At 44.9% G+C, this 26,031-nt stretch overlaps 1 protein-coding gene across 1 annotated transcript in view; it reads left to right on the top strand.

The window, feature by feature from the left end:
- The first annotated feature begins 15,296 nt into the window (after positions 1-15,296).
- ATP8B1 (ATPase phospholipid transporting 8B1) overlaps positions 15,297-26,031 on the top strand; it is a 28,603-nt gene continuing 17,868 nt past the window's right edge. The window contains exons 1-4 of the mRNA XM_065747069.1: positions 15,297-15,480; positions 22,775-22,967; positions 24,182-24,279; positions 25,470-25,583. Of these exons, the coding sequence (XP_065603141.1) occupies positions 22,787-22,967; positions 24,182-24,279; positions 25,470-25,583 (393 nt within the window). The 5' untranslated portion in view covers positions 15,297-15,480; positions 22,775-22,786. The remainder of the gene's footprint in view (positions 15,481-22,774; positions 22,968-24,181; positions 24,280-25,469; positions 25,584-26,031) is intronic.

Here is a 26,031-nt window from a genome sequence, read left to right on the forward strand (position 1 = left end):
TATCTACAGTGAGTAGGAAAGTGATACAGGAAATCATGGGACTGTGCAATGCAGAAGAAAGTCCTTAACTGTTCCTGCTTGGAGACCTGGAGATGTGGCACTTTGGGGCATGGTCAGCAGGAAAAGAGGGAATAGGATGGCAGTTCGCCTTGATGATCTTTGAGATGTTTTCCAATCTTCATCATTCTGTGATTCTGTGAAGCTGTATCCAAGTAGTGAGTTAATATTGCAATGGACAGATACTCATCAAATACAAACCCACACAGCTCAGCTGACCCATTTGTCTGGATTATTTGGGACTCTGTGAATAATAGGCTCTGCTAACAGAATGGATTTCTTTGGGAGAACTCAGCAGAGCCAGCAGCACCCAGCACAGCATGTCTGCAACTGGATTAGGCAGGAGGTTTCCATGGCACAGCAATGCCTCTCTCTGTGAACCCATCACCTAGCATCAGCAATACAGTGGCAGCTGTGGAAACTCAGTTTCCCTCTGCACTTGATGCTGAACATTTCCCATTTTCTTGGGATGGGAAATGGCTCCATTATTTCTACACCAGTGCAACTGAATGGAAAATCAGGCCCAGCAAATTTAATAACAAAATAAATAGGAAGCATTTCTGTCAGAAATTAGTTTTAACTTGAGCATTTAATAGATATGACAGTACTATCTTCATGAGTACAAACATATACTGTAGCTGATGATAGAGGAGATCCTAGGAAATCAGATAATGTTTTAGAATGTAAGAACTTCAAGAGGCTTTGGGAAATGCCTGCAAGCATCTAGCTACAGCTTTGGCTCTCAGACACTCGGTGCAGATGGAGAAAGAAAAAGAAGCCCAAGGAACGATTGAATGTTGGGGTGTTCCATTGGCACATGCAGCAGGTTGACTGTAGATGAGATACTTAAAAGCATCCAGCCACCACCACCTGCTTGCAGCCCTTTGCCATCAGCAGAGCTTGTACCCACACGATCTTAAAACACATTTGCTCCTTTTTAGCCCTGCTATTTTGTGTGGCATCTCATGAGCTGGATGTTGGAACTGAATGATTGTTAAGGCCCCTTCCATCCTAAGCCGTTCTATGATTCTACAGTTACAGCTGCTGCTACAGAATGAAGACGTATACAGGGAAATCACTCACAAAGCTTATATCTATTGCAACTGCAAGTTCTGGAGTGTTGATTAGTAAAACACATAATGATGAGATAGCCTTAAAGGCAGAAGTGGTAAGCAGTGAGTTGTGCTGTTACCACCTACAGGATTCTCCTGTTGGTGTTACCGTACAACATAAAGAACACTGCAAGTCAAAAGAGGATATTTGTCTTAAAGAAAGAAGTTAAAAGTTGCTGAAGGTGTGACTTCCAGATCTGGGGGTGTTGGTCAGTGCTTGTCTGAACATGAGCAGACACTGTGCCCAGGTGGCCAAGAGGGCCAAGGGCATCCTGTCCTGCATCAGAAATAGTGTAGCCAGCAGGAGCAGGGAGGTGATCATCCCTCTGTACTCAGCTCTGGTGAGGCTGCACCTCAATTATTGTGTTCAGTTTTGGGCCCCTCATTACAGGAAAGACATTGAAGCTCTGGAGCATGTACAGAGAAGGGCAACAAAACTGATGAGGGGTCTGCAGCACAGGTCATATGAGGAGCGGTTGAAGGAGCTGGAATTGTTCAGCCTGGAGAAGAGAAGGCTCAGAGGAGATCTCATTGCACTCTACAGCTTCCTGAAGGGAGGTTGTGATGAGGAGGGGTTTGGCCTCTTCTCCCAGGCAACAAACAGGACCTGAGGAAATGGCCCAAAGTTGTACCAGAGCAGGTTTAGACATAAAGAAAAACTTTCTCTCTCAGAGTGTGGTCAGGCACTGAGATGGTCTGCACAGGGAGGTGGTGGAGCCACCATCCCTGGCAGTGTTCAAGAGGGGTCTGGATGAGGAGCTATGAAATATGGTTTAGCAGCTTATGGCAGCAATGGGAATGGGTGGTTGTTGGACTGGATGATCTTGTAGGTCCTTTCCAACCATGTGATTCTATAATTCTAAATCAGGAGAAAAATGAAATAATGAAAACATTTATGCAACAGAAGATTCGAAATATTTCAGTTTGAAAATACCAAAATGACCACATGGAAATGAAGCACTTGGATGGCTATGCATTGTTTTAAATACTACAAACAAAACACAATCTCAAAACCAATTGCAGTGTCAATTTCCCAATAAATCAATTTTTTCTTAACTGCAGTATTCCCAAAAGCCATGCCAGTTTCAACAAAAGGATATTTTCCAGTGAGAATTTGTTCAAACAGTTTCCTTTCTGCCTGCTTTAGTTGTGCTCACTTGTTGAAGGAAGAGTTGGGAATTTCTAGGGGATAATTGTTTTAAGCACGCAGCCTCACAGCTCGTTATCAGAAGTTCTTCATCTGGAGGAAAACCTCTGCTAGCATGAGGAATTGCTGGGAGCTCTCAGGTTGAAAACTCAAATCCTCTGATTGAATTTCAGCATGCAGCTTTTATTTCTTTCTTTTTTTTTTTCCCTCTGCCTCCTGCACAGGAAGCAGAATTATGTAAAATTATATCATATGATAATTTATTTTTTATGAATTGAGTGAAATTGGAAGCACTGACTGAATGACTAAAGCACAACATTGGAGATCACGCCTTTATTTCATTCCAAAGTAATAAAAGATTGCCACTCCCTGACATGTTTACAGCACCAAATGCAGGAGTCAGCCATGTGTTTCTCTTCCACCTGCAGTGCCATGAACTGTGACACAAGAACTCCATAGGAATGAGTGGAGAATCCCATAGGGATGAGTGGAGTAGCCCCTAGGAACGAACAGAGAACCCAATAGGAATGAATGGAGATTCCCATAGGAATTAACAGAGGACCCCATAGGAATGAGTGGAGGCCCCCATAGGAATTAATGGAGAACCCCATAGGAATGAAGGGGGAGTGCGGCTGCGTGGCTGCAAGTGGATATGAAGAATTCATTGAAGTGCTAGATTAGGGCTTTTAAAATAATTGTGATAAATGATAGCATCTGCATGCAGTAATTTCCCTCAAGATGTGTTAGATTAATTTTATGAAATTAACATCCAGAATAGCAAACATTAGCCATTTGTGTGACCGAGGCTTGGAATCAGCTGGAGTTCTTACAGCTTTTGAGCATTTTGAATGCACAGAATGACACGGTTCTGGGGGGAACAAGTAAGGGAGCCTAGTCCTGAACCAGCATGGCTGTGGGGCAGCAGTTTCTGGACTCCCCCATGGGTCCTCAGGGGCTGCAGAACTCAGGACTTTCTGCTCCCCAGAGCCTGACAAAGGTAAAGAAAATACCTTTTTATGTTTTATTATTATTATTATTTAATGAAGAACGCAATGTGAAAACTTATATTCTCTTTTTTTTTTTTTTTATCCTTTGAAGTGCCTTTGCAGCTGTGTACATCTGCACAGCTAAACCCAGGAGCCCTGGGAAGCAGCTCACCTGCAGTCTGTGCAGGCTGCGTAAGCACTGCCTGGTGCCCTGCACTGAGTTTCTTCACCACCATTCCCTTTAACAACACTTTTACATAGCACCTCCAGAACTAAGTGTCTGAGAGCAACTACAAGCTTGTGCAATGGATTGAATTGTATTTTCTTCTCTCGGAGAGAGATCTGGCCACTGGAATTGACTGCCCAGGGAGGTATGGAGTCCCTATCCCTGCAGGTGCTCCAGAGCTGTGGGGATGTGACCTGTGGGGACATGGTCAGTGGGCACAGTATGGTTGGCTGGGGTTGGGCTTGGGAATCTTGGGGGTTTTCCCCAACCATTATTGAATCTGTGATTCAAGGGCGACTAAATAGGAATTGCTTTGATATCAGTCCCTTATGCAAAAAATAATAATAATAATAAAATCAACAGAGATATACAGGCAACATCAAAATAATTGAAACAGCGTTACAGTTATATAGAGAGGAAAAAGTCACACAGCTTCCAGTACATGGAAACCCCTACTCACCAGTAGATGGATGAAATGGACAGGGGAGCATATAGGACTCCTGTGCAGGTACAAACAGATGGACCCAACACAGGAACTTCTCCCAGTGAGAAATCAGCACAAAGGACGCGAGGTGCACACGCAGCCGTGAGCTCTGCTCAGGAATGGGACCAACCCGAGCTCCAGGTTCAGGACCAGCACTCCTTTTGCACAGTTGCACACCGAATTTTCCATTCCCTGTAGCATTAGCCGGTTCCCTCTGAACGTTTATTGAGCTATTTACAGCGCTGCTCTGGCAGGTACGCAGCACGCAGCGATGGAGTCGCGCACCGACAGCACGGATCCCACAGATGCCACACAAAGCCGAGAACCACGAGGGCGTCACATCTCCCGGCTGTGAGCAGCGTGAGGTGAGTGGTGCTTCCCGTGAGGCACTGAAACCAGAACCCAAAAGGAAATTCGTGTACAAAACTCTCTCCAGGGACAGCTACTCATAGCGTATTAGAAATGACTGTATCCTATACACAGTGCTCATGCCTTTCAGCAAAATATTAGGGAAGAAGGAAAGAAAGCACACCACAGCACATACTGTTAAACAGAAGAAGGGTGGAGGAGCATTCGAGGTGGGCAGGGACAGTGAGAAGTCCCCAAAAAGTGCCACACAAAGCACTGCTGCAGTCAGCCCCAGTTCTGCTGGGAGAAAACATCTGTGCCGATGGAAGTTAAGCTGGTACCAACGTTGAACAGCTCTGCCTCGCCAGGAAAGATCCACTCCTCTGTGTTCAAGCAAGGAATGACAATGAGGACAGGATTTAAGCCTTAGTGGGATTTATGGTAATTAGGAACGGAACCAATTTAACTTCACAAAGAAATAAATTGTGCCTATTAAAACACTTAGCAAGTTTTACTGGGAATGCCGACAGTACCATGTGTATTTGGTGCTGATCGACACCCACCAAGTTAAAATTACTCAAGGCTTCCAAGGAAAGGTATCCAAGTAGTGCAGCAATTCCAAAGAAGGCTTAACATTGATATTTGCAATCAGCATTTCCTTACCAAAATCCAGAGGAAGGAAGAACAGCCAGTGAAAGAAATAAAAGGTGTGTGCACGAGGCTCTGCTTATCACGTTAGCTGCCCTGCTCACCCCTGAGACCAGTGCTAAAGGAAAACCTCCCAGGCACTCAGGAATTCCTGGTGCCAAACAGCCCGCAGCAGTGTGCCGTCCAGGACAGCTCACGGCTCTCACTGCCGTGCTGCTTGAGCTGGGAAGTGGAAACTTCCAAAGCGGGCAGAGTCATTCCCAGCCGAGACATGGCTGCACCACATGCAATGGCACTGAGCTCCTTTGGGCTCATGACAAAGCCATAATTACATTTGTTCCTTTCCCTTGGTGGCCTTACCATGTAAGTATTTGAGAAGATCTACTTTATCATGCAGCTCAGACCTGAAGAGAGATCTGGAAGTCATCTGATCTTCAGTTATTATTGGTCAAAACGATACCCAGAGATGAATTCAGTTTGGTGACAGCTAGCCTAAGGAAATGCATGCTACTACAGGGATGCCCAGACTGAGTTCCAGCCTTGGCTGTGGGTCTGAGCCCCACCAGCGACCAAACCATAAGAGGTTCAAGTCCCACGAGTGGGTTTGAGTCCTGCAAGAGGTCGAGGCTGTCCATCTGTGTTCCACCGAAGTTGCTGGAAACTCCACCGAAATTCCCCACCGAAGTGTGGGAAGAGAAGATCCCGGAGTGCTCTCCCTTGAGGTGTATACTAAAAGGTCGAAAAAAGTATGGGGGTGATCCATTGATGCGAAAGAAATTGATGGAAAATTCTAACCACTGGTGGCTGATGTAACCCCTGAAAACAAAACAAAACAAAACAAAACAAAACAAAAAACAAAAAAACAAACCAAAAAAAAAGGCTGCCAATGGATCTCTTAGTTACAATATAATCTTGCAATTAATGTGGTTTTGTAGAAGGTGATGACAATGGGATGAAGTGCCTCATGCAGAATTGCTCTTCGAAATGTTGCAGAAATTAGAGCTGATTGTGGACTTAACGTCAAAAGGCCACACGATGGCGGTCTTAGACAAGGAAAATCAGAGACCCCAGAGGCGGGGATGTTCGGCAATGGGGCCAGGCAGGATCAAATTGAGGGAGAAAGAGGAAAAGAAATACGGAGAAGTGACGTCAATTCAAGTTTGGGACAGAGGAAACCAAGCGCAGATAGAATAGATTTTGAAATAAACTTGAGCTTGGGGAAAAAGAAAGGCAGCAAGAGGGAGAGAGTGCTAAGATTTAAGTCCCATGGCAGGATGAGCATGGAGGAGGGCTCCACAGGCTTCACAGAAGCCTCTGGGGCAGGCAGTAGGACCAAATGGAGAAAGAAATGACAAAAGTGTCGGTTTTAGTGACAGATTTGCTAGGAAACACTCTGATTTGGATCTGGAAAAGGGAAGGGAAGGGAAGGGAAGGGAAGGGAAGGGAAGGGAAGGGAAGGGAAGGGAAGGGAAGGGAAGGGAAGGGAAGGGAAGGGAAGGGAAGGGAAGGGAAGGGAAGGGAAGGGAAGGGAAGGGAAGGGAAGGGAAGGGAAGGGAAGGGAAGGGAAGGGAAGGGAAGGGAAGGGAAGGGAAGGGAAGGGAAGGGAAGGGAAGGGAAGGGAAGGGAAGGGAAGGGAAGGGAAGGGAAGGGAAGGGAAGGGAAGGGAAGGAAGAAGGGTTGCCTTCCTCTGCTTGCCGTATACAAGGTGTTTTGGGAAGAGCTACAGACTGCCTCACAAGAAATAGCCTCACCATCTCCCAAGGCCAATGCAATTTGGGGACAGAGAATAGAGAGGTTAACAAATCAAACTCCGGAACCCAAATCCCAACAGGAGCTGAGAGCATTTCTCGGGATGACCGGATGGTGTCGCTGGTGGATCGTAGATAAAACACCCTACGAGGAAGTGCTAAGGGCAGGAAATCCCCCAGGAGTACTCTGGAAGGACTGGAGAGCGTGGAGATGCATTTACAAAATTGAAGCAAGCTCTGATGAATGCTCCAGCGCGAGAACTTCCTTTGTTAAGTGCTTCGGTGGGAGTTTCACTTCTCCTTTCAGAATAATATCTCAATAACAGTAGAGGAACTCAGGTCTTCGTTCTGTATTGCTATTTTTCCAACATCCTTCTTCAGCATTTGCAGAGGACTTATTAGCAACTCAGTACATCCCCTGATCAAAAGACTTCCAAAACTGGAATTGATTTTGCTAATCTGCAACTACTTGTGTTGGCCACTCGATCTTTGACTTGGAACACGTCTTGGCTGCTGCAGCATCACCCACATGGGTGCAACTCCCTGGCTGTTGCTTGCTGTTTGTTTGCTGTAGCTGAGCACAGACACACAGTGGAGAAAAAGTTTTATCCATCCTCCAAAAACAAGAGTGAAAGTGCTGAAATACTTTATGTGCCATCAACGCAGGATTTGGTGAGGTTCTGTCCCATTTTTACACAACGTATCTTTATTGCACGTGTATGATTTTCTGCCTCATGCAGCACATCAATCCTATGAACTAGTTTGAATTTTCTTAAATCAAAATACTGACTTGGTTAAATTAAAAGATTTATGAAAGTCATATGTTCCTCTCTCCCCCAGTTTTACAGAAAGAACCATCCTTCTTTAAAGTTAAAACAATAAATATGTAATAAACAATAAATATGTATAAACAATAAATATGTAATAACACGGGGAACAAACTAATTGCCTTCTCCCTCTCCACCTCTCTCTCTGTCTCATCTCCCCTGCCCATCTGGATTTGTCTTGCTCTACTTCCACATTTTTCTCTCTTCAGTGATGTCCCTATCTTGCTAACTTCTCTTTTTCAATCGTGTTTCATACCCTGACAGACAGACCTCTAAGGCCTGAAGCCACCACGTGCCCATGACAGGCACACTCCCCAAACAGAACATTTTCATGCTTCTTCTGATTAAATTTATAATGAAAGAGTATATTTCTAATCCACTATAATCAGACAAGTAAGAGCATTTTTGGAGAAGCTGTGAAAATTCATTGCAGGTCTGTCTGCAATACAATTGCTGACACTTGTATGAGAAAGGCAGACCCAGAGCACACCTTGCATCCAGCATCATTCCAGGGTGTGCACACTTCTGCTCCACTCGCAGCATTCAGCAGCACCAATGCTGCCAACTTCCAACACTGCAAACAAGTCATTTTAAGTGATGAAGTCTTAAAGAGGTATGAGGAAGTAAGCTTCTGGCTAGCACATGCTTCTCTGCATGTTCATTTTAATTCCAGATTTTACTCCAAATCCTTGTCAACTGACTTTTCAGTAGAGAGGTGGGACAAAAAGAGGCAGACAGACCACGCCGATTTATTTTCAGCCTGGTGGGGGGGGGGGGGCTGCTGACGTCCTCAGCTGCAGCTTGTAAGTGATGAAGAATTTATAAGTGATGCTATTACTTTAATATCTTTTTCTGCCCTGAGTGATCCTGTTGTCACACTGAATTTCTGGAGAATTACTGCAGACATTGCCCAGCAGAGCCGATTTCTCTCAGCTTTGCACCTGCAGCTCTGAGAAAGTGAGAAAGCAGCAAACTGCTCTACGTGTGCACAGTCGTGTGTGTCCTACAACACAGGTTACCAAATCAATAATGTGCAAAAATAATTGCTCAGATCTGAACAGTGAAATGCATTAAGTGTGAGCTAAGCAAGACTAATGCTCCCTTAAGGAAGGCACACGAAAATGGCAAATGACAGCTTGCTGTACAGATTGCAGGGAAGAAAGGTGGCAGTCAGAAAATACGGAATTTTGATTTGTGAGAACTCAAGCTCATAGGAAAGGAGGGAGGGAGAGGGGAGGGAGGGAGGGAGAGGGGAGGGAGGGAGGGAGGGAGGGAGGGAGGGAGGGAGGGAGGGAGGGAGGGAAGGAGGGAGGGAGGGAGGGAGGGAGGGAGGGAGGGAGGGAGGGAGGGAGGGAGGGAGGGAAGGAGGGAAGGAGGGAAGGAGGGAAGGAGGGAAGGAGGGAAGGAGGGAAGGAGGGAAGGAGGGAAGGAGGGAAGGAGGGAGGGAAGGAGGGAGGGAAGGAGGGAGGGAAGGAGGGAGGGAAGGAGGGAAGGAAGGTGAGAAAGAGGGGAGGGAGGGAGGGAGGGAGGGAGGGAGGGAGGGAGGGAGGGAGGGAGGGAGGGAGGGAGGGAGGGAGGGAGGGAGGGAGGGAGGGAGGGAGGGAGGGAGGGAGGGAGGGAGGGAGGGAGGGAGGAAGGAATCCACTTTGACAGTCCAAATAAAGGCAGATTTCATAAGAGTCTATTAATGTATTTTCAGAAATGACCTCCCATGAATGGTGTCCAGCACTAGCTCAGGCAATAGGCAATGTCACTACAAAGCCACAAAAGCTGGGCAGGGGCCTTGTTCTTGTCTGAGACTCTTTCATTACTAGATATCCATGTGAGAAGGTCTACTGTAATATTCTGATTGACCACTGAACACAGCGCGTTGCTAATTTCAAAGTTGGCCTCAGCTCCAAGGTAACAGTGATAGGATGAGAGGGGACTGCCTCCCCATGTGCCAGAGGAGGGTCAGGCTGGGTATTAGGAACAATTTCTTCTCCAAAAGAGTGGTCAGGCATGGGATCAGGCTGCCCAGGGAGTGGTGGAGGCCTCTTCCCAGGATACAACTGCTTTTGGAAAAAAGTTGTTCTCCTTTTGTGAATCATCATTAGCTTGCTTGACTCTGAAGATGATTTTATAGGAACAGGGACCTCTATAACATCTAAGTATATATATTTGAAGGATCATGGTCAAGGAAAGGGAATATATAGGAAGCAACTTTTTTAATAGTTGGAATCGGAGATGAATTTTATTCTCTGTAGAGGATGTAGTTACAAACTGAGCCATTGTTATTTTAAGCTCTCAAGCAAAGGTGCTATTCTGTGGTTACATTACAGACTTGTGCCACTGAGTCTTCACATTCACAGTGAACAAAAAAGGGTGAGCTGCAACCGCTGACAGCTGCACCATGAAATTACACAATGCTGGACTGCTAGAGCAAGAAATTAAGGCATTCTTGGGTACAGTTAGCAGAGGCACGAGAAAGAAGAGAAACATAGGCAGAATTCACAGAGCAGTTAGGGAACACCAGTGAAAAATAAATGACAAGATCAGCAATATGGGCTGAACTGAAATGCCAGGCAGTCAGAGATGGAAGTAGAAGTGAAGATACATTCTGATGAAGTCCATGACAAAGCAACCATGATATAGAAGAGACCATCTCTACCCGCTGGTGATGTTTGCTTATTGTCAAAAGCTGTGCACAAAGGACCCTTACAGATAGTCCTCAAGATGTATGCTACCATGCTAGGCAGAGCCAGGATGAGCAAACAGGACTGCCTGTTAAGTTACTCACCTTCAGGTCAATCCACACCAAGCTCTTAGGATATGCAGAAAATCGCTTCTCTGTGTCATGTCCATTAAAATCAGGATGGCACAACTTATTTACGTACCAAACGGGGTTTTGCAAAGGGAAATTTGTTTCACCCTGAAATGCACCTCCATTCTGTAGTGATCAAAGGCATAAAAATGAAATACATTTAGTCTGCAAATTTGAAAGCTACCACCAGCATTTTGAACTGGGCAGCATGAAATTGGAACATAGCTGTAAGAATAAGGGAGAGAAAAGAATTATACGGGATTAAAAATCAGAAACAGAGCAGTAATAGAGGAGAAAATTAGATATATTTGCTGGAACCAATCTAGATCAGGGTCTGCAGGTGGCAGCAGTGTGGAGCTTCTGCTGCATGCTCCTGTTGTGCAGAATGGTCACTGTTTTCTTCAAGTACAGGTGGTATTTGGCTTCACTGTTAATCACTGCAACAGTAATTAATCACTGAAAGGAATCCACTGTGTATTAGTGGGTTTTTTTCCTTTATTTGTTTAATATGTCTAATAATCTTCCTAACAGGGCATCAAATAAACCCAGTTGGGCATACAGATACTCACCACAAACTGATATAGAAACTATTCAGCCCTGCGGATGGAGAAATTGAATTATCAAAGGCATAAGTAAACCTTTGCTTTTGTGTTAACCCAAAATGCTACTGATTTTTAATTCACTCGGTTTCATTTCTGTGACAGGAATTTGATGCAGGTACTATAAGAGAAAGAAGTTAAAAGACAGAACTCTGGAATTCAGCCTTAGATTTTAAATAAGGGGGGGGGGGGGGGGAAGTCTATTTGAATGAGTGTCTTTTAGGCACAGGGAAATACAGTATTGTTGCTACTGAAAAATAAACCAAGCAATCTTTTACATAGCTGTCAGTCTGCAATAACTATCACTTTCATTACAGAACAGCATCCACATGCAGCAAGTTTCATTTCTGCAACAGTTGCTGCTCACCTTACTCTCCCATACTTGTAACAAACAAGCACACCTTCGCCAGCTAAGCCTGCAATGAGAAGAAAAAACCTGATGGCTTGATGATTCATCATTTAAAAACTGCAAGAAAGCAACCATGTTCTCTTTTTAAGTATTTATTTATTTTCCTGCTGATATACATGATCAACAGTAAGATTTGTGTTAACACAAAAAAGAAAAAAGTTAAGACAAAATGTAGATTTCTCATTTCAATAGTGCTGCTGCTGGCAGCCCCACAGCTGGCCATGACACTGAACCTCACCATCTGAAGCACAGTAACAAACATTCAAGGTGAAACTGTGTAAGGGGAGTGACTGGTATACCTTCCAGAGAGGTAAGATTCTTCCTTCCTGGCTGAAAGAAAAGGAGGTTTTACATTACTGCAATACTCTGCTTTGTGAAGGACCTCTTTCATTCTTCTCAGGTTTGGTCACTGTGGAAAGATCCAGCCCCGGGTGGGGGCTGGATTGGGTCGGCACCACTGGGAACCGCGGTGTGCAAAGCGGCAGCCTGGCTGCTGCCCTGTGGGGGCATAAGTGGGGCTGCCAGCAGCAGCTGCTGTTTGAGGAGGAGTTAATCGGAGCCATGCAAACAGGCAGCACAGTGAAGATCTCAAAGATGTACCCAGTGTGTGTTTGAGCAGTTCTTGCTGGCCAGATTTCTGTGCTTTCCAGTTCTGAGTGCTTTCCCCAGGCCACTGGACCACTGCTCGTGGAGCCTGGAGACACCACTCAGCCCCTGCCCGCACCCCACGCCCACAGGTGCCACAGAACATGGACAGCAATAGCACATCCAAGAGCCAGACCTGCCCACAGCAAGAACATCATGGCCAGGCAATACAACTCCAGATGATGTAGAGCCAGGTACCAGACTGTGAGTGCAAGGCTCAGTCTGCCCTGGGGTACATGGCTTCAGGATCAGAGCTGCAGGACAGGAGCAGACCAGCAGAAAGCGGAGCAGAATGCAGCAGAGCAACTTTCAGTGAAGTTACTGAGGTTTCACATTTAGAAATAAGGTCAAATTAAAAAAAAAAGTTTCATTTAAAATTAAAAAAGAGAAGCTGTGCTGTTTTAGGGAGAAACTGTGACAAAAGCAAATATTTACCTTCCTGTGGTCAGCAGCAGTCAAAAATAGAAAGTATTATTGTACAAAGAGCATGTTAAACACTGAAGTGCTTGACTGATGTTACATTTCCCATCATTACTTTAAGAGAGAGCTATTATTTTCCATTTCTTCTCCTTGATCAGATGCTTGATCAGTGGTTTAACCCATCAGGTATCCAGCCAACACACAGCTCACCTCCTCTCCCCCTCTGCTCAATGGTATGGGGAAGAGATTTGGGGAAAAAAAAACAAAGTAGAACTCATGGGTTGAGCTAGAACAATTTACTAAGATAGAGAAAAGGATAGCAGTAATGACCATAAAAATATATGTGAATGTATATAATGAGTGATGCAAAAGCAATTGCTCACCACTCCCCATTCTATGCCCAGCTAGCTCCCAAGCAGCAGAAGAGATGAATTCCCACCCCCTTCAAAACCTCTTCCACACGGTGACATATGATATGGAATATCCCTTTGGCCAGTTTCAGTCAGCTGTCCTTGTTCCCCTCCCAGCAGCTCAGGCCCTTCGCTGAGCATGGCCTTGGCTTAGAAGGCAACTGTAAACACTGGTGTGTTATTAACAGAGTTTTTCTGCTGGAACCAAGGCATAGCATCACACCAAACACCATGAAGAAAACAATTCCATCCCAGCTTAGAAAACAATTCCATCACATCAGATTAGCAAGCACATCTGCATTTCTCCTGCCATGAATTGCATTATCTCTGAATGAAAGTGCATGTAAAAGTTTTGTGCTCTTTTTTTATAATTTTTTTTTTTCTTCCTTAGGAATATTAGCTCCAAGCTGGCTATGTAATAAACTTGAAAAATCTTTATAATGGCATTACATTTCATACTTGTTTTCTCTTGTCAAACAGAAATCTGGATAAGCCCATCCCACTTTTCTTTTCCTTCACAGTACCAAATGCAGTGAATACTTGGAAGAGGCACTAAAACTCCCTGTGCTTTCATCTCTGTGCGTTCCTATGGATCCAGTTTCACCTTCAAAGGACACTTCTTATTTATCCATGCTAATTCCATACTGGGATTGGTTAAGGCTCTGATTACCCTGCATCCCTTCCCTCACCCAGAAAGATGTCCATCTTTTTGCCATCCACACATCAAGACATTTTGCATTTGCCATCATAGAGCTTGCCAGTTTGCCTTGGGTGTGATATGGCCCTTTGAGGCTGTGCTACACAGAGCTAGTTAAGTGTGAAGAATCACAGAAAATCACAGCACAGTTTTGGTTGGAAGAGATCGTTTACTTCCAACCCCCGGCAATAGGCAGGGACACCCACCAACCATGCTGCTCACAGCCCCATCCAGCCTGGCCTCAAGCGCTTCCAGGGAGGGGGCATCCACAACCTCATTGGGCAACCTGATCCAGTGTCTCACCACCATCACAGTAAAGAATTTCCTCCTAATACCTAGGTTGCATCTACCTTCTTTCAGTTTACAGCTATTTCTCCTTCTCCTGTTGCTACTTGCCCTTGTAAAAAGTCTCTCCCCTGCTTTCCTTCATATCCTGGCAGGCCGCTATAACATCCCCACAAGTCTTCTCCTCTCCAGGCTGAATAGCCCCAGCTCTCTCAGCCTGTCCTTGTAGGGGAGGGAGGTGCTTCAGCCCTCTGATCATCTTCATGGCCCTCCTCTGGATCCACTCCAACAGCTCCGTGTCCTTCTGGTCTTGCTGGCTCCAGATCTGGACACAGTACCCCAGGTGGGGTCTCACAAGAGCAGAGGAGAGAGGCAGCATGACCTCCCTTGACATGCTGCTCAGGCTTCTCTGGATGCAACCCAGGATCCAGTTGACATTCTGGGCTTCAAGTGCACACTGCTAGCCTTTGTTATAGTTATGTCAATCCTGCTACTTGAAGCCACCCAGGGGGTTATCCCACTGCTCACCGGACTCAGTGCTGGTTCCAGGGCCCAGAGCCCTGCTGAGGGCTCAGTGCCCATCCCACAACTCAACGTCCAGCCCAGTCCTCAGCACCTAACCCAGGCCTCTCCACCAGGTCCAACAGCACTGCAGTGGGGCTGCGGAACTGCTGCGTGTGACTGCTCCTGCCATGGTCCTGGAGCCACATCGCTCCTGCTGCTGCTGCACGCCTTGGGGTGCCACGATCCCAGCTCTGCACTCCCATGTCACATCACCTGGTCCGTGCGGCAGAGCCGCGCGGAGCAGCAGAGCACGGCACAGGGGGGCGAAGGAGGGCTCCTCTCCCTCTGGAACAATGGCCGTGCGCGCTTATTAGAACCGACGTTGTCACCCGCTGTCTAACTTAGGAACGGCAGTGAGAAAACTCGGGGAGCGGGTCTTTCCAGGACACGCTCCCCCGGCTCCTCTCCCCCCAGAGCCGACCCCGAGGCCGGGCAGGCGGCGTTTGGGCCGTGCCGCCGGGGCTGGGGCTGCGGCCGGCGCGGCACCTCCCCCCGCACGGAACCCGTCCGTCCGGTCTGGCAGCGGAGAGGCAGCGGGCGGAGCGGCGGCCGTCGGGGCGCGAGCGGGATCTGAGCGGGCGGGGGCTCCGGGAGCCGCGCTCAGGTGCTGCGGGCGGGCGGTGCCGAAACTCGGGGCGGGACGGGTTTTGGGGTCTGGGGCCGCGGTGCGGGGCCGTCGTGGCTTTCCCCTTCGGCGTACGCGTCGTTGGCGATTTGCTCGTCGCGCGTTGCGGGTGAGGTGTGCGGGGTCGCGACCGGGCCGGGGGTGGGGACTGCGGAGGTCGGGGGCTGGCTGCCGGGCGAGGAGGGAGGGTGAAGCTCGGGAGCTGCACCGTGAAGTCTGGGAAAGTGGGTGTGTTTTTTTCTTTCCTTCACCGTCTCCTGAGCCCGAAGGTTGTTTGCTGTTCTGTGGTTTAAAAGTATTGCTCGCTTAGGAACGCCGCGTGAGACGATGCGGAGCTGTGCCCCTAAGCTGGAGGTCGACCTAATCGCGGTGCCCATGCTCTGAAGGACCAAGAGAAGGAAAAGTAGGTGCCGCGGGGTCCCGCTGCCTGCACCGCTTCTGTGAGTTGGTTTCTTTCCTCGTGTGTGCTGAGGAAAATAGCCTTTGTGACTAGTTAGTGTTTGTTCAGCCTTTAGAGCAGTTACAGGAGTCCATGTTAAGAAACTGCCATGGTCCAGTAGCAGAAGGTTACTCATGAGGCTCATCAGTCTGTTGGAAGATGGAAAAAGCCTTCTGACAGACACAAATGGACATCTCAGCCCTATTGCCTGCTGCTTTTTTCCATAGCATTCCTCTTCCGAAGGCCCAAGTACAGGGCTGTTAGATGGACTGGCTAGCAGGGCGTCCTGCTGCTGTAAGGTCAGCAGGAACTGAAGCCACAGTGCACAGTGCTCCTGGCAGTAGCTGTGCTACCTTGGCTGAATGCATGGCAGGCAGTGGGTGCTGCAGCTGCAGGGAGCCCTAGGGCTGGGCATGTTGGTGGGACTGCAAACAAACCTCATTCTACGTGATCCTGAACTCTGTAATTGCCTCTAGATAATGTGGGTTTAATTCCCTGCATACAGTGTCCTTATAAGCTTAGATTTGCTCACGGTTTTCTGTTTTGACCAGTTTGGTTCCTTTAAAATTTGTCCTTCTTTTCTGAGACTGATTCAGATATCAAGGGGTGTTTGGCCTGTGTTCTTTTTCCACCAGTCTCTGTACTGATGTTACTGAAGTTCCCATCAGCGCATGGTTGCTTTTGCAAATTTGTGTTTGTCCCTTTGTCAGCCTGCAGGTAATACACAGCAATGCCTGGTGACTTCTTCTCTTCATTCACTGCCTGTGAATATTCCAGTCCCTTGGCCTGCAATTTGTGTTGTTGAGTTCAACAAGCCATTTTCTTGTTTTGCATTGTAGTCCTTTATTTAAATTAGCTGGAATTAATTTTCCATCTTCTTTTGTTGTTGTGGCTTTTATTTTGATGTCACTGGTGATCATACTGGGCTTGAATGTAATACGCTACCCGCATTTAGGTATGGGGAGTGGTTTGATTGATTTTGTTTTCATGATGAGGGGTTTTGACGTTCTTCCTTGTCTGTTCCCTTTACCTGGCCTCTGCTAAATGAGCTGCTTTGTTTAGATGTAATTGAACGCAGGATATTAGCCAGGAGCTTCTGAAACCCAACCCTGGTTCTGTCTGTGACTTACCATGTAGCCTTGGGCAAATCTCTTACCCTCTGTGACCTGTGCATGTTGGGGTAAAGGATGTGGTCCTGCGTTGTCCATTGGGGACTGTTGGTTCAGGAGCTCTCAGTGCCATTTGACAATACTCAGTGTCTGTTTCTGCATCTCTGCTTTATGTCAAGCTCACAGAATTATTCTGTGACATACAGTGATCTGCTTAGTGCTGTGTTGTTGTACTTTTCCTCATATGTTCTTAGATGAATCAGATACATATATATTTTTTAACCTTACCAGCAGCAGAGCTGGTCAGCTTGGGCAAATTTGTGGATGCCTTTGTTTACAGACTGGTGTAGAGTGATGCACAGGAAGGTGTAAAGAAAAAGCATGGAAGGGTGAGCGCTGCAGAGATAGCAGTGGAAATGAAACCAAGGACAGTACCAGGACAGTGTCCTTCTGAAAGCAGGAAGAGGAGGTAGCATGGAGGGCTTGGAGAAATGATCAGAAATGGTGGTTTTTTGTCCAACAGCTCCCTCAGCCCACGTTGCCTGTTGGGTATTGGACAGCTGAGGACAGAGTCCCCATCTTTAGCCCTGACTGTAAAGGTGCAGTAGCTGTGATATGCAACTGTGTGGCAGATCTTTATGGTTTATAATGCCTGCTTGTTTTAATGGGGAGGTGAAACACTTAGGAAAATAACTGTTTATGCTTCTAAACAGTCTTTCAGTACAGTTCATATCTGCACAAAATGAATTATTTCTTCCTTTATTCATCTAAACCACGTAGTTTTATACCATGAACTGTGGGAGGAAGTTCAGCAATCTCTGTAAAAGGCAGGTGGAAACCCCTGCAGAGTACTGTTAAGGCTACAGATTGAACAAAGGTTGCCTCCTTTATTATCGTTTGCAAAGATAACTTGGGTTGACTTGGACTTTAGGAGAAGGAAAGTCTGTATCTGTTAATGAAAAATCTAGTGCAGATAATGGATAAAATTAGTGTTTCTGCAAGTGCCTCATCTTCAACCATCATTGCTTGTCCTCAGACAACCAGGACTGTGGGCTGTGGATCTGTCTGCTATCAGCTTCCAGTTTTCAGTAAGTGGCGAATTCATCTCTTCCTTCTCTAGAGTCCTGTTGGCTCATAATGATTATTTATTTATATTAGAATATTCTTCATGTTCATTTCCACACATTCACGAAGTCCTCAATCCTCTCAGCTGAAGAAGTTTGGTGAAATGTGTTTCTGGAATCACCTGTTTTAATGAGTGGTAGCTCTTTGTGACTGTGACTTTCTGACTCCAGTGACTTTGTCCTGGAGCTAAAATTTCAAGACTGGAAAGAAGGCAGGTGAGGAGAAATTGATTATTCACCAGATTTTAACTGTCTTAAAGTGATGGTCTTCATGTGGTGAATGTCAGTGCTGATGTTACTGCTCACTGTCAGTGTACAGATCATGCAAGGTTCCTCGGTTCATGGTAATGTTTGAGGGAAACGGGAATGATCTGCTATTCAGACTTGGTTCTCAGTATCTTCTGCACAAGTTGTGGCCAGAAACTGCCTGAAATGACATTTTTAGAAATATTTTCTGTGAGATGAGATAGTGTTGTAAATAAAAAAATACGTAATTTATATATAAAAAGCAGTGTGCACATGTTTACATATGTGTGTGTAAAATCTGGGTCTGGGTGAGTAATAGAAGTAGGTGACGTAACCAGGTTGACTTAAATGAGACGTGTTGCTCACAAAACAGGTTTCCCAAGGTTTTCTCCTGTTGCAGTGATCGTCTGAGTCTCTGAAAGGGCTTCCTTAACCTTTTCAGTTCTACTGTACCACGGAGGTGACCTCAGAATTGTCAGGTGTGACGTCTTTTCTGGTTAGCAGGGACTAGTGCTGTGGAGGTATTTTTCCCTTAGCCACATTTAATCACCTGAATTAGCCCTTTTTTGGATGGGAAGTCTGAGTCACCTCCTGTTAAACCTGTGCTGGCACTGCCCAACTCCAGCAGGTTTCAAGGTGGCGACTTTTTTTCTTTTAAGATCACCACGCATAATAAAAACATGAATGGGAGCTCTGGTAGACTAACAAGTCTTTGCTTGTTTCCTGCTCTCTGATGGAGCAGCTTGGAAGTAAGTTCATCTGTTTTCCCATCACAGATATTCAATAGTTTTGTTCCCTGAAACTGCGCTGAGAGCTGGGGTGTGCCTGCTAGGTCAGCTGCTGAAGAACCAATTGCCCATGATGTCTGGGCAGAGTCTGCTTCTCTACTGTGCCAGGCACCAAGTCCCACTATTTATGATAGTCACAGAGAACTCCTAGGCAGACATCAAGGTCATACACCCTATATGATGTGTTCTGAATTGTACGCCTTGTGGGGTTTTTTTTCTTAATGCAACATTTACTTGATTAACCTTGAGGAGTTGAGGCTTCAGGATTCCAAGTGCATATGACAAACTCCAAGTAAACTGAATCCTAGATAACATTTCTAGGTGTAGATTAAGCTTTTAATGAACTCCACTCATCCTGCCCTATCTCATGTGTGTCATAACATACGCAGTTAAGATAAATATTGTTAAGATATAGGAAACCAAAAAGGAGAATGTCTGCTGGGCTTTCTGCTTCCAAACAAGGAAGAAGTGATTGGGGTTCCAAGGGTGGAACAGGCTTGCATGCTGGGAACATTGGATGGTGGAATTCAGAATCATGCCGTGAGGAAGCAAGGCAAGTCATAGAATCATTAAGGTTGGAAAAGACCTCAGAGATCACCAAGTCCAGCAGTCATCCCACCCCCACCATGCCCACTGACTGTGACTCAGTTACTTTGCTGAGCAGTCTGTGCCATTGCCTCACCACTGAAGTCCACAGCCCTGGACTTGAGCAGGGATGTGCTTGGAAGTGTTCCGTGGGGACAATGCTATTTGAGCATTCATGTACAGGTTAGGAAAGGCAAAGCTTGCCTTGAAAACTGCCTCAGATGAAAATTACCTTGCTTCCAGTCATAGGTGAATTAAAATAGTTATGTAAACTATTGAGGTTGCCTTTATCCAAAGTATTTCAAAATGGAGCTCTACCAACATTCCAGTATTCCATGAGGATGTATAAAGAAGTTGTTGCATTTCAGAACAATGACTGATTATTAGTTCTGATGGTACATATCATTCCCTCTATAAGTATCATTTTGGGAATATTCAATTCTTTGACGTAGTCATTCCCTGAAGTAAGTCCAGCTACTCTGTATGGAGTTGATACACAGATAGATGGCTTTGCAGCTGGAGGCCTTGAGCTCATTCAGCTGATGCTTATGAAGAGTGTGGAGTGATGATTATGTCCTTGTCCCATTTGTGCTATTCCTTACTGTTGTTGTTTTTTGTTTGTTTGTTTGTTTGTTTCCTTACAGTGTCATTATGGAGGTTTGGCTAGTTCATAAGATACTTTCTGTGTGCTTGTTCAGAAACTTGTTAACTCTAAAATTTCCTACCTATTTTGAGCAATATGTCATCCGTTTCACCTTTTGGAAGCAAATCTAGTTCTGTTATTTGCCTGTTACCTTGCAGGAGCTCTTCTTACAGGTAGATTAGTTCATCGATATATTTTTAATGAAGAATGATACTTCATTAAAGCATTTGGCTGGAATCCCTGAAGAGGGGATAGAAATGCAATATCCTGCCATTGGAGGTCTTCAGTTCTGACTGCTGCTTTGTGAGAGCTAAATAATGGGCAGGAGCTGCAGGAGGATTACCCAGACCCATGATATCGCTTAGCAGAATCACAGAACCATTAAGGTTGGAAAAGATCTCTAAGATCACTTAATCCAACCCTATCCCACCCTCATCATATCCACCGAACCATGTCCCCAATTGCCATGTCTACATATATATGCTGTGATGGGCCCTTCTTTGCTGTACGTGAACTTATTTTGCCTTAGCTTGAAAGCAGTTCAAAGATTCTGTGTTACTTTTTGTTCCAAGGACCACACACGTAAGTATTTTCAGCTGTTGCCTCCATTCTATTCCACACATGAGGTTTCAGTATTGCAGTGTCCATGACTGCTTGTTTTCAGGTCTTAATGAGGAGCAGCTGAGGGAACTGTGATTGTTCAGTCTAGAGAAGAAAGGTCACAGGGGAGACCTCATTACTCTCTGACACCCTACAAGGAGGTTGTTGTGAGGTGGGCGGTCAGCCCAGGTACTCTCAGTAACAGTGGTAGGATGAGAAATGAAGCCTCACGTGGTTCCACAGCAGGTTCAGGTTAGATATTAGGAAAAAAAATCTTCTCCAATGAGTGGTCAGGCACAGTGGAGTGGCACAGGCTGCCCAGGGAGGTGGTGTAATCATGGTATCTGGAGGCATTCTAGGGCCACAGAGATGTGGCACTTGGGGACACGGTTAGTGAGCGTGGTGGAGATGGGCTGGCAGTTGGACTTGATCACAGAGTTTTTTTCCAACCCTAATGATTCTGTGGTTCTGTGATTCTTGTAGTTGAGTGTATTTCTTATGTATTTCTTATTCTTATTTCTTTTCTCATGTATCTCAAGAAGAAACTTGGGTTGAGCACTGTGTGTTGCTTTAGAAGTCCATGGCACCCTGGTGTCACGGCGGACCTGGCCTGGCCCTGCAGGAGCCCCTTGCTGCTGTGTATCAGCAGAGTTCTGGTGCTGGACCAAATGAAACTGCTCTCCTTATTCAGATGGAACAGTTTTAATTTGCACCAGCTCTCTGCTTTGTGCAGGTGCTGCTTCCTTCTCAGCCTCTGGATTTCTTTTCACACTTTTTTAGCTCTTCATTTAGAGCTAGGCTTTGCAAACTGGGGGAGCTAATGGAAAAGGGGTTAAAAAAAGTTGAAGAAAAAAGAGTAAGAAGAGGAGAAATAAGCCAGAATATGACAGTGAGGTAGTGAAGTGTCTAAATTTGAGCTCAAATCTCCTGCATCTCTCATGAGTTCTGGAACAAACAGAAGTTTCAGGTTGCATGTCCCGTGTATTGGTGACCAGCTGCAGTGTCTCAGCTCATGGCATTGGTGAGCCCAAGTGGATTTTTAAAAAACTGTATTAATTCCTACTGAATTGAACTGTATGTTCTGATCTAATGTCTGTGGGTTTGGTTTTAATTTTAAGCTGGCTTTTCTGAAGCACTCACTTATGTGCTGCTGCTCAGAAGTCTAGCATGCTTTGGGCTGCCAGCCCACAGTCATGTCATTTGAGCAGCATATTAAGTGCTCATTTAATATTTATATATCTCTCATAAGAGATTTTAAGGAAGGGAGGCAGTTTTGCTCTGCAAAAATGGAAACCAATGTGGTTACCAGCAGGGTCTAGTGTCAGCTCCAGAGATTGCTGTTGGCTGGCTTTGCTGACAACAGTGTGGGGATAGGGTGACACAGCCTTGCATGTGCATGGGGAGCAGTCCTCCTGCATGTGATGTGCCCAGGCCTGGGCTGCAGGGACCCAGGTGAAGTTGGCTGGGGCCAGCAGGCTCCCTGGGCTCCAAGGAGGCAGCCCCTTCCTCTCCTTGGAGTTTTCAGTCAGATGTCTTTTCAGAAGTATTAATCTTCCAGACCAATTAACTTAAGCTTCAGTACAACAAATTTGGAAACTGTGTGGCTAGAAATGAGCAGTACGTGTTCATCAGGGCAACCTAAGCTATCATATCAGATCTGTCACTAAAATGCCAGGACACTAAGTGAAGCAATGAATGGGCCAACTGACTGTGTAGACCTCGTAGGAACTGTGCATGTGTTTGTTTGTGGGGAGATGCAGTGTGGAGTTACGCAGGAGAGGTGGTTGCTGGGTTCAGTTTACAGCCAATTAGTTGGACAGTGTCAGCTGCAGAAAGCAGCTGAAGGTGGTCTCAATGACCTAAAAATGTTGAAGGAGGCTAGGGTGAGCTCTTGCAACCCATCTGGTCCAGATGCTGCTGCAGACATGGGTGGTATGGGCACCGAGTGCTGGATGTTCTCAGTCTTGCTCATTTCTGCATTCCATTAAAGATGTCCTACATCATGATTGTAGGGTCTTCCTTGGTCTGCTGTATGTGTGCAATTAGATACAGCACAGGTCTGTGCTCTCAGCTGCTTTAGGGGAACTGTTTTCAAATATGGTTTTTGCTAGCCATTATTGACCAAGTAAACTTATGGAGATGTTGTTTCCAATACCTGCTATGTTAGCTCTGCTTCTAAACCTTTACAAAATGCCTGCAGGGCACTAGCGGCATGAGTTCAGAACGGGACTCAGAGACCACCTTCGATGAGGATTCCCATCCTAATGATGAGGTGGTGCCATACAGCGATGATGACACAGAGGATGAGCTAGACAGCCAGCATCCTCCAATTGAACCAAAGCAAAAGCAAGTCAACAGGGCCACTGAGGACAGCCAAGAGCCACTGAAAAAAGGTACTACTCTGATGGAAACGTGCTTTGGGTAGCTAATGGTCTTGAAGCTGGAGACTAAGTCACATGTGGATACGTTTTCTCTTTGTAATTGATGGGTTAGATAGGATTTGGCTTAGAATCACAGAATGGCTTGGGTTGGAAGGGACCTAAAGAGGTCATCTGGTTTATCCAAACATGTGGAGGAGTGATTGGTGGCAATTCAATCTAATAAATATCTGTGTGAATGTCAACTTAATTCCAGTCTGCAGCTAGAATTCTATGCCGCTGCCTGATGCATAAGAGTAATATCTGCTTGGTAACCTCATGTCAATTAAGGTAGATCCTACAAGTAAATAGTCTGTGGTCCAAGGGCTGCTCGAACGGGTCTTCACTTACTTGCCTTCTCCATCACCTGAAAATTGAAACCAGCGTAACACAGTTACTTCCATTTGGTGGTTGGTTTGCATAGCTTTCTAAACACGTTTAAGGTGGAAATGGAGGTTTCTTAGGAAATGCTTTTGAAACTTCTTCCCTAGGGAGGCTGTGTATCAATTCCAGCTTTAAATGCTTAATTCTGAAGGTAACGAATCTAAAGAAGGTTGCTGGGTGGCTTTGTTAGTGATCCTGTAGGACTGTCATCCAAAACTTTGGAAGGCTGTTGCTGACATCTCTTATTTAGTTTTATTAAACTTACTGCAAACTGTAATACACATTCCTGAGATTTCAAGTAAGCAATGAAAACTTATGGCTGAGCACATCAGATTTTTACTGATGATTGTTAATGAAAACACACCATGTTTACATTAATTCACTTTTTAAAAAATGAGTATATCTTTCCATTTTTAAAAAGATTGAGAAACCTGTTTTGAGTGCACAGTGCTTTGCAGTTGTTAGCAAAAGCAAACTGAAAGGGGAAAGAAGGGAATTTAGTCAAGAATGCTTGACTAAACGTTTCTCTATGCTTTCAGTTTCCTGTAGGACTTCCAAATAGTTATTTGACTTCATCCAACTTCATATTATTTTTAATTCATTTATTTATTGTTAGTAAAGACTGGTAATCTGGAAATATCTTAAACCTTTTATTAGACAGTATAGTATGCAAAGCCAGCTCCAGTTTTGTTTCAATTGGAAGAACCTTAAAAAGATGGCATTTGAAAGAACTTTATGCTGGTAGAATGGTTTCCTCATGTTTGTAACAATCAAATATTGACCCATATTTACCTTTTTTCTTCCAGACTGCAGTTGGCAAGTGAAAGCAAATGATCATCACTTCTACGAACAGCCTCAGTTTAAGAGAAAAGTATTTCTTTGCTTCAAAAAAAGCAAATATGCTGTAAGTTTTCTGTGCCTCAATTACATGGTTATAGGGCTTGTCAGGGTGAATGCTTTCTTGATCTCTTTAAGGTCTTTTTGAACATTGTTGACTGGTGTAAAAGCCACAGTTAATGCTCCGTTAGGATTTCCAGCAAAGGCAGGGTAATGTAATTGATTTGAGTTCGTGAATAGAAAATTTAGGAATCAGGAGACTTTCTTAAGATGAAGTAAAGAATTAAAAGCCAGATATCCTTCAATCCAAACTGTGAATTTTGTCTGCTCAACTGCAGCTGTTGCGAACACCCAGAAAGGTGTCTTCTTCTATCAAAGAAGGCTCTGAGTAAGATTAAGCAATATCCTGATAAAGCTTGACTTTAACAGTCTTAAAAATAGACACTAGTGAATGTCTACTCGTTTATGTTGTTATTGCAAATACACCTAATTAGGATCAAAGAGACTTTTTAACTCAAAGTATTACATGTGTGGTGCTAGTTGTGAGTGATAAAATTGGACTTTGGGATTAACATGTCAGCTGTCTGACATTATTGGTGATGCATTGGTCAGTGTGGTTTCCTTGTGCTTGCTGAGATATCGGCCTTGCAGACTTTGTGTTATTTAATGCATTAGTATTAATGTTTAATAGTTAAACTTCTGCAGCTGGAGCCACTATTAAAATAGTAGTCTTTTATGCCTGAATAGGTAGGGACCACTGAGCAAGTCTCACATAGTCCTTCCTGAAGTCTGATTCCAAGACTTGTGTCTGAATGTATTACCTGACACCAATTGTATCCCTAGTAGTGATACTGTGTATATAGCAAATAATGCTCATAGGCCTTACAGTCAAAATAAAACAGGATGTGCAGAGCGCTGAAGTTTCCCCCCTGGACTATGCTCCATTGGGAGCTACCTGGGGACAGACTATGCCCTTGCTATGCTGTGGCTGTGTGATATTTTGTAGTCTCTGATGATACGAAGCTAGATATGAAGTCTGTGATGTTTTTTTGGCTGTGTTAGAATCAGTGAAATAGATCTTTTTTTTCTTGTTTCATTAAGATGGCAACCCGTGTGAACTGTTGAAGAAAACTACAGTTCTAATAAAGTTTATAGAAAAGATTTCACTAGTAGAATGTTTTACTTAGAAATACGATCTGTACATTTGTAAAGTAAGAAGAATATTATGTTATGAATTACATCTGATTTATTCAACAGGGAAATGCCATTAAGACATACAAGTACAACCCTGTCACTTTTTTACCACTGAATCTGTTTGAACAATTTAAAAGAGCAGCCAACTCCTATTTCCTGGTACTCCTCATTTTGCAGGTAAGGCATAGTTTATAAAGAGATAATATGAATTGTGAAGTTAAGTATGAGATGCTGGTGACACAATTTGTTCTTTTAGGAAATTGTGTGGTAGTCCATGAGGGACCATATCTGAACAGTCAGAGAAACAAAGAATATCTTAACAGAAATCTACATTGGCCTACCCTGGTTTTGTATTAGATTAGCTAGTTGCAGAGTTCATTAATTTTGTGAAGAAAACCTGGGTTTTTTTGTTTACTACTCTGTAAAACATGATGACCTCCATGTTCCATTCATAACCCAGAAGCTCCAAGAGAAAATATAAGCAATTACAATGGTTAAAGAGACGCTAGTGTTGAGGCAGGGCGGCATGGCCAAGCTCTGCTAGCAGAGTTGGGTTTTTTTTCATCTTCACAGCGTGACTTAAAATTCTCCCTGTGGTGTGTTGTTTTCCCTGAAATGTTATAAT

This window comes from Cyrtonyx montezumae, unplaced genomic scaffold, assembly GCF_038088225.1.
Source record: "Cyrtonyx montezumae isolate F1298 unplaced genomic scaffold, pur_monq_1.0 scaffold_41, whole genome shotgun sequence".
NCBI classification, from domain to species: domain Eukaryota; kingdom Metazoa; phylum Chordata; class Aves; order Galliformes; family Odontophoridae; genus Cyrtonyx; species Cyrtonyx montezumae.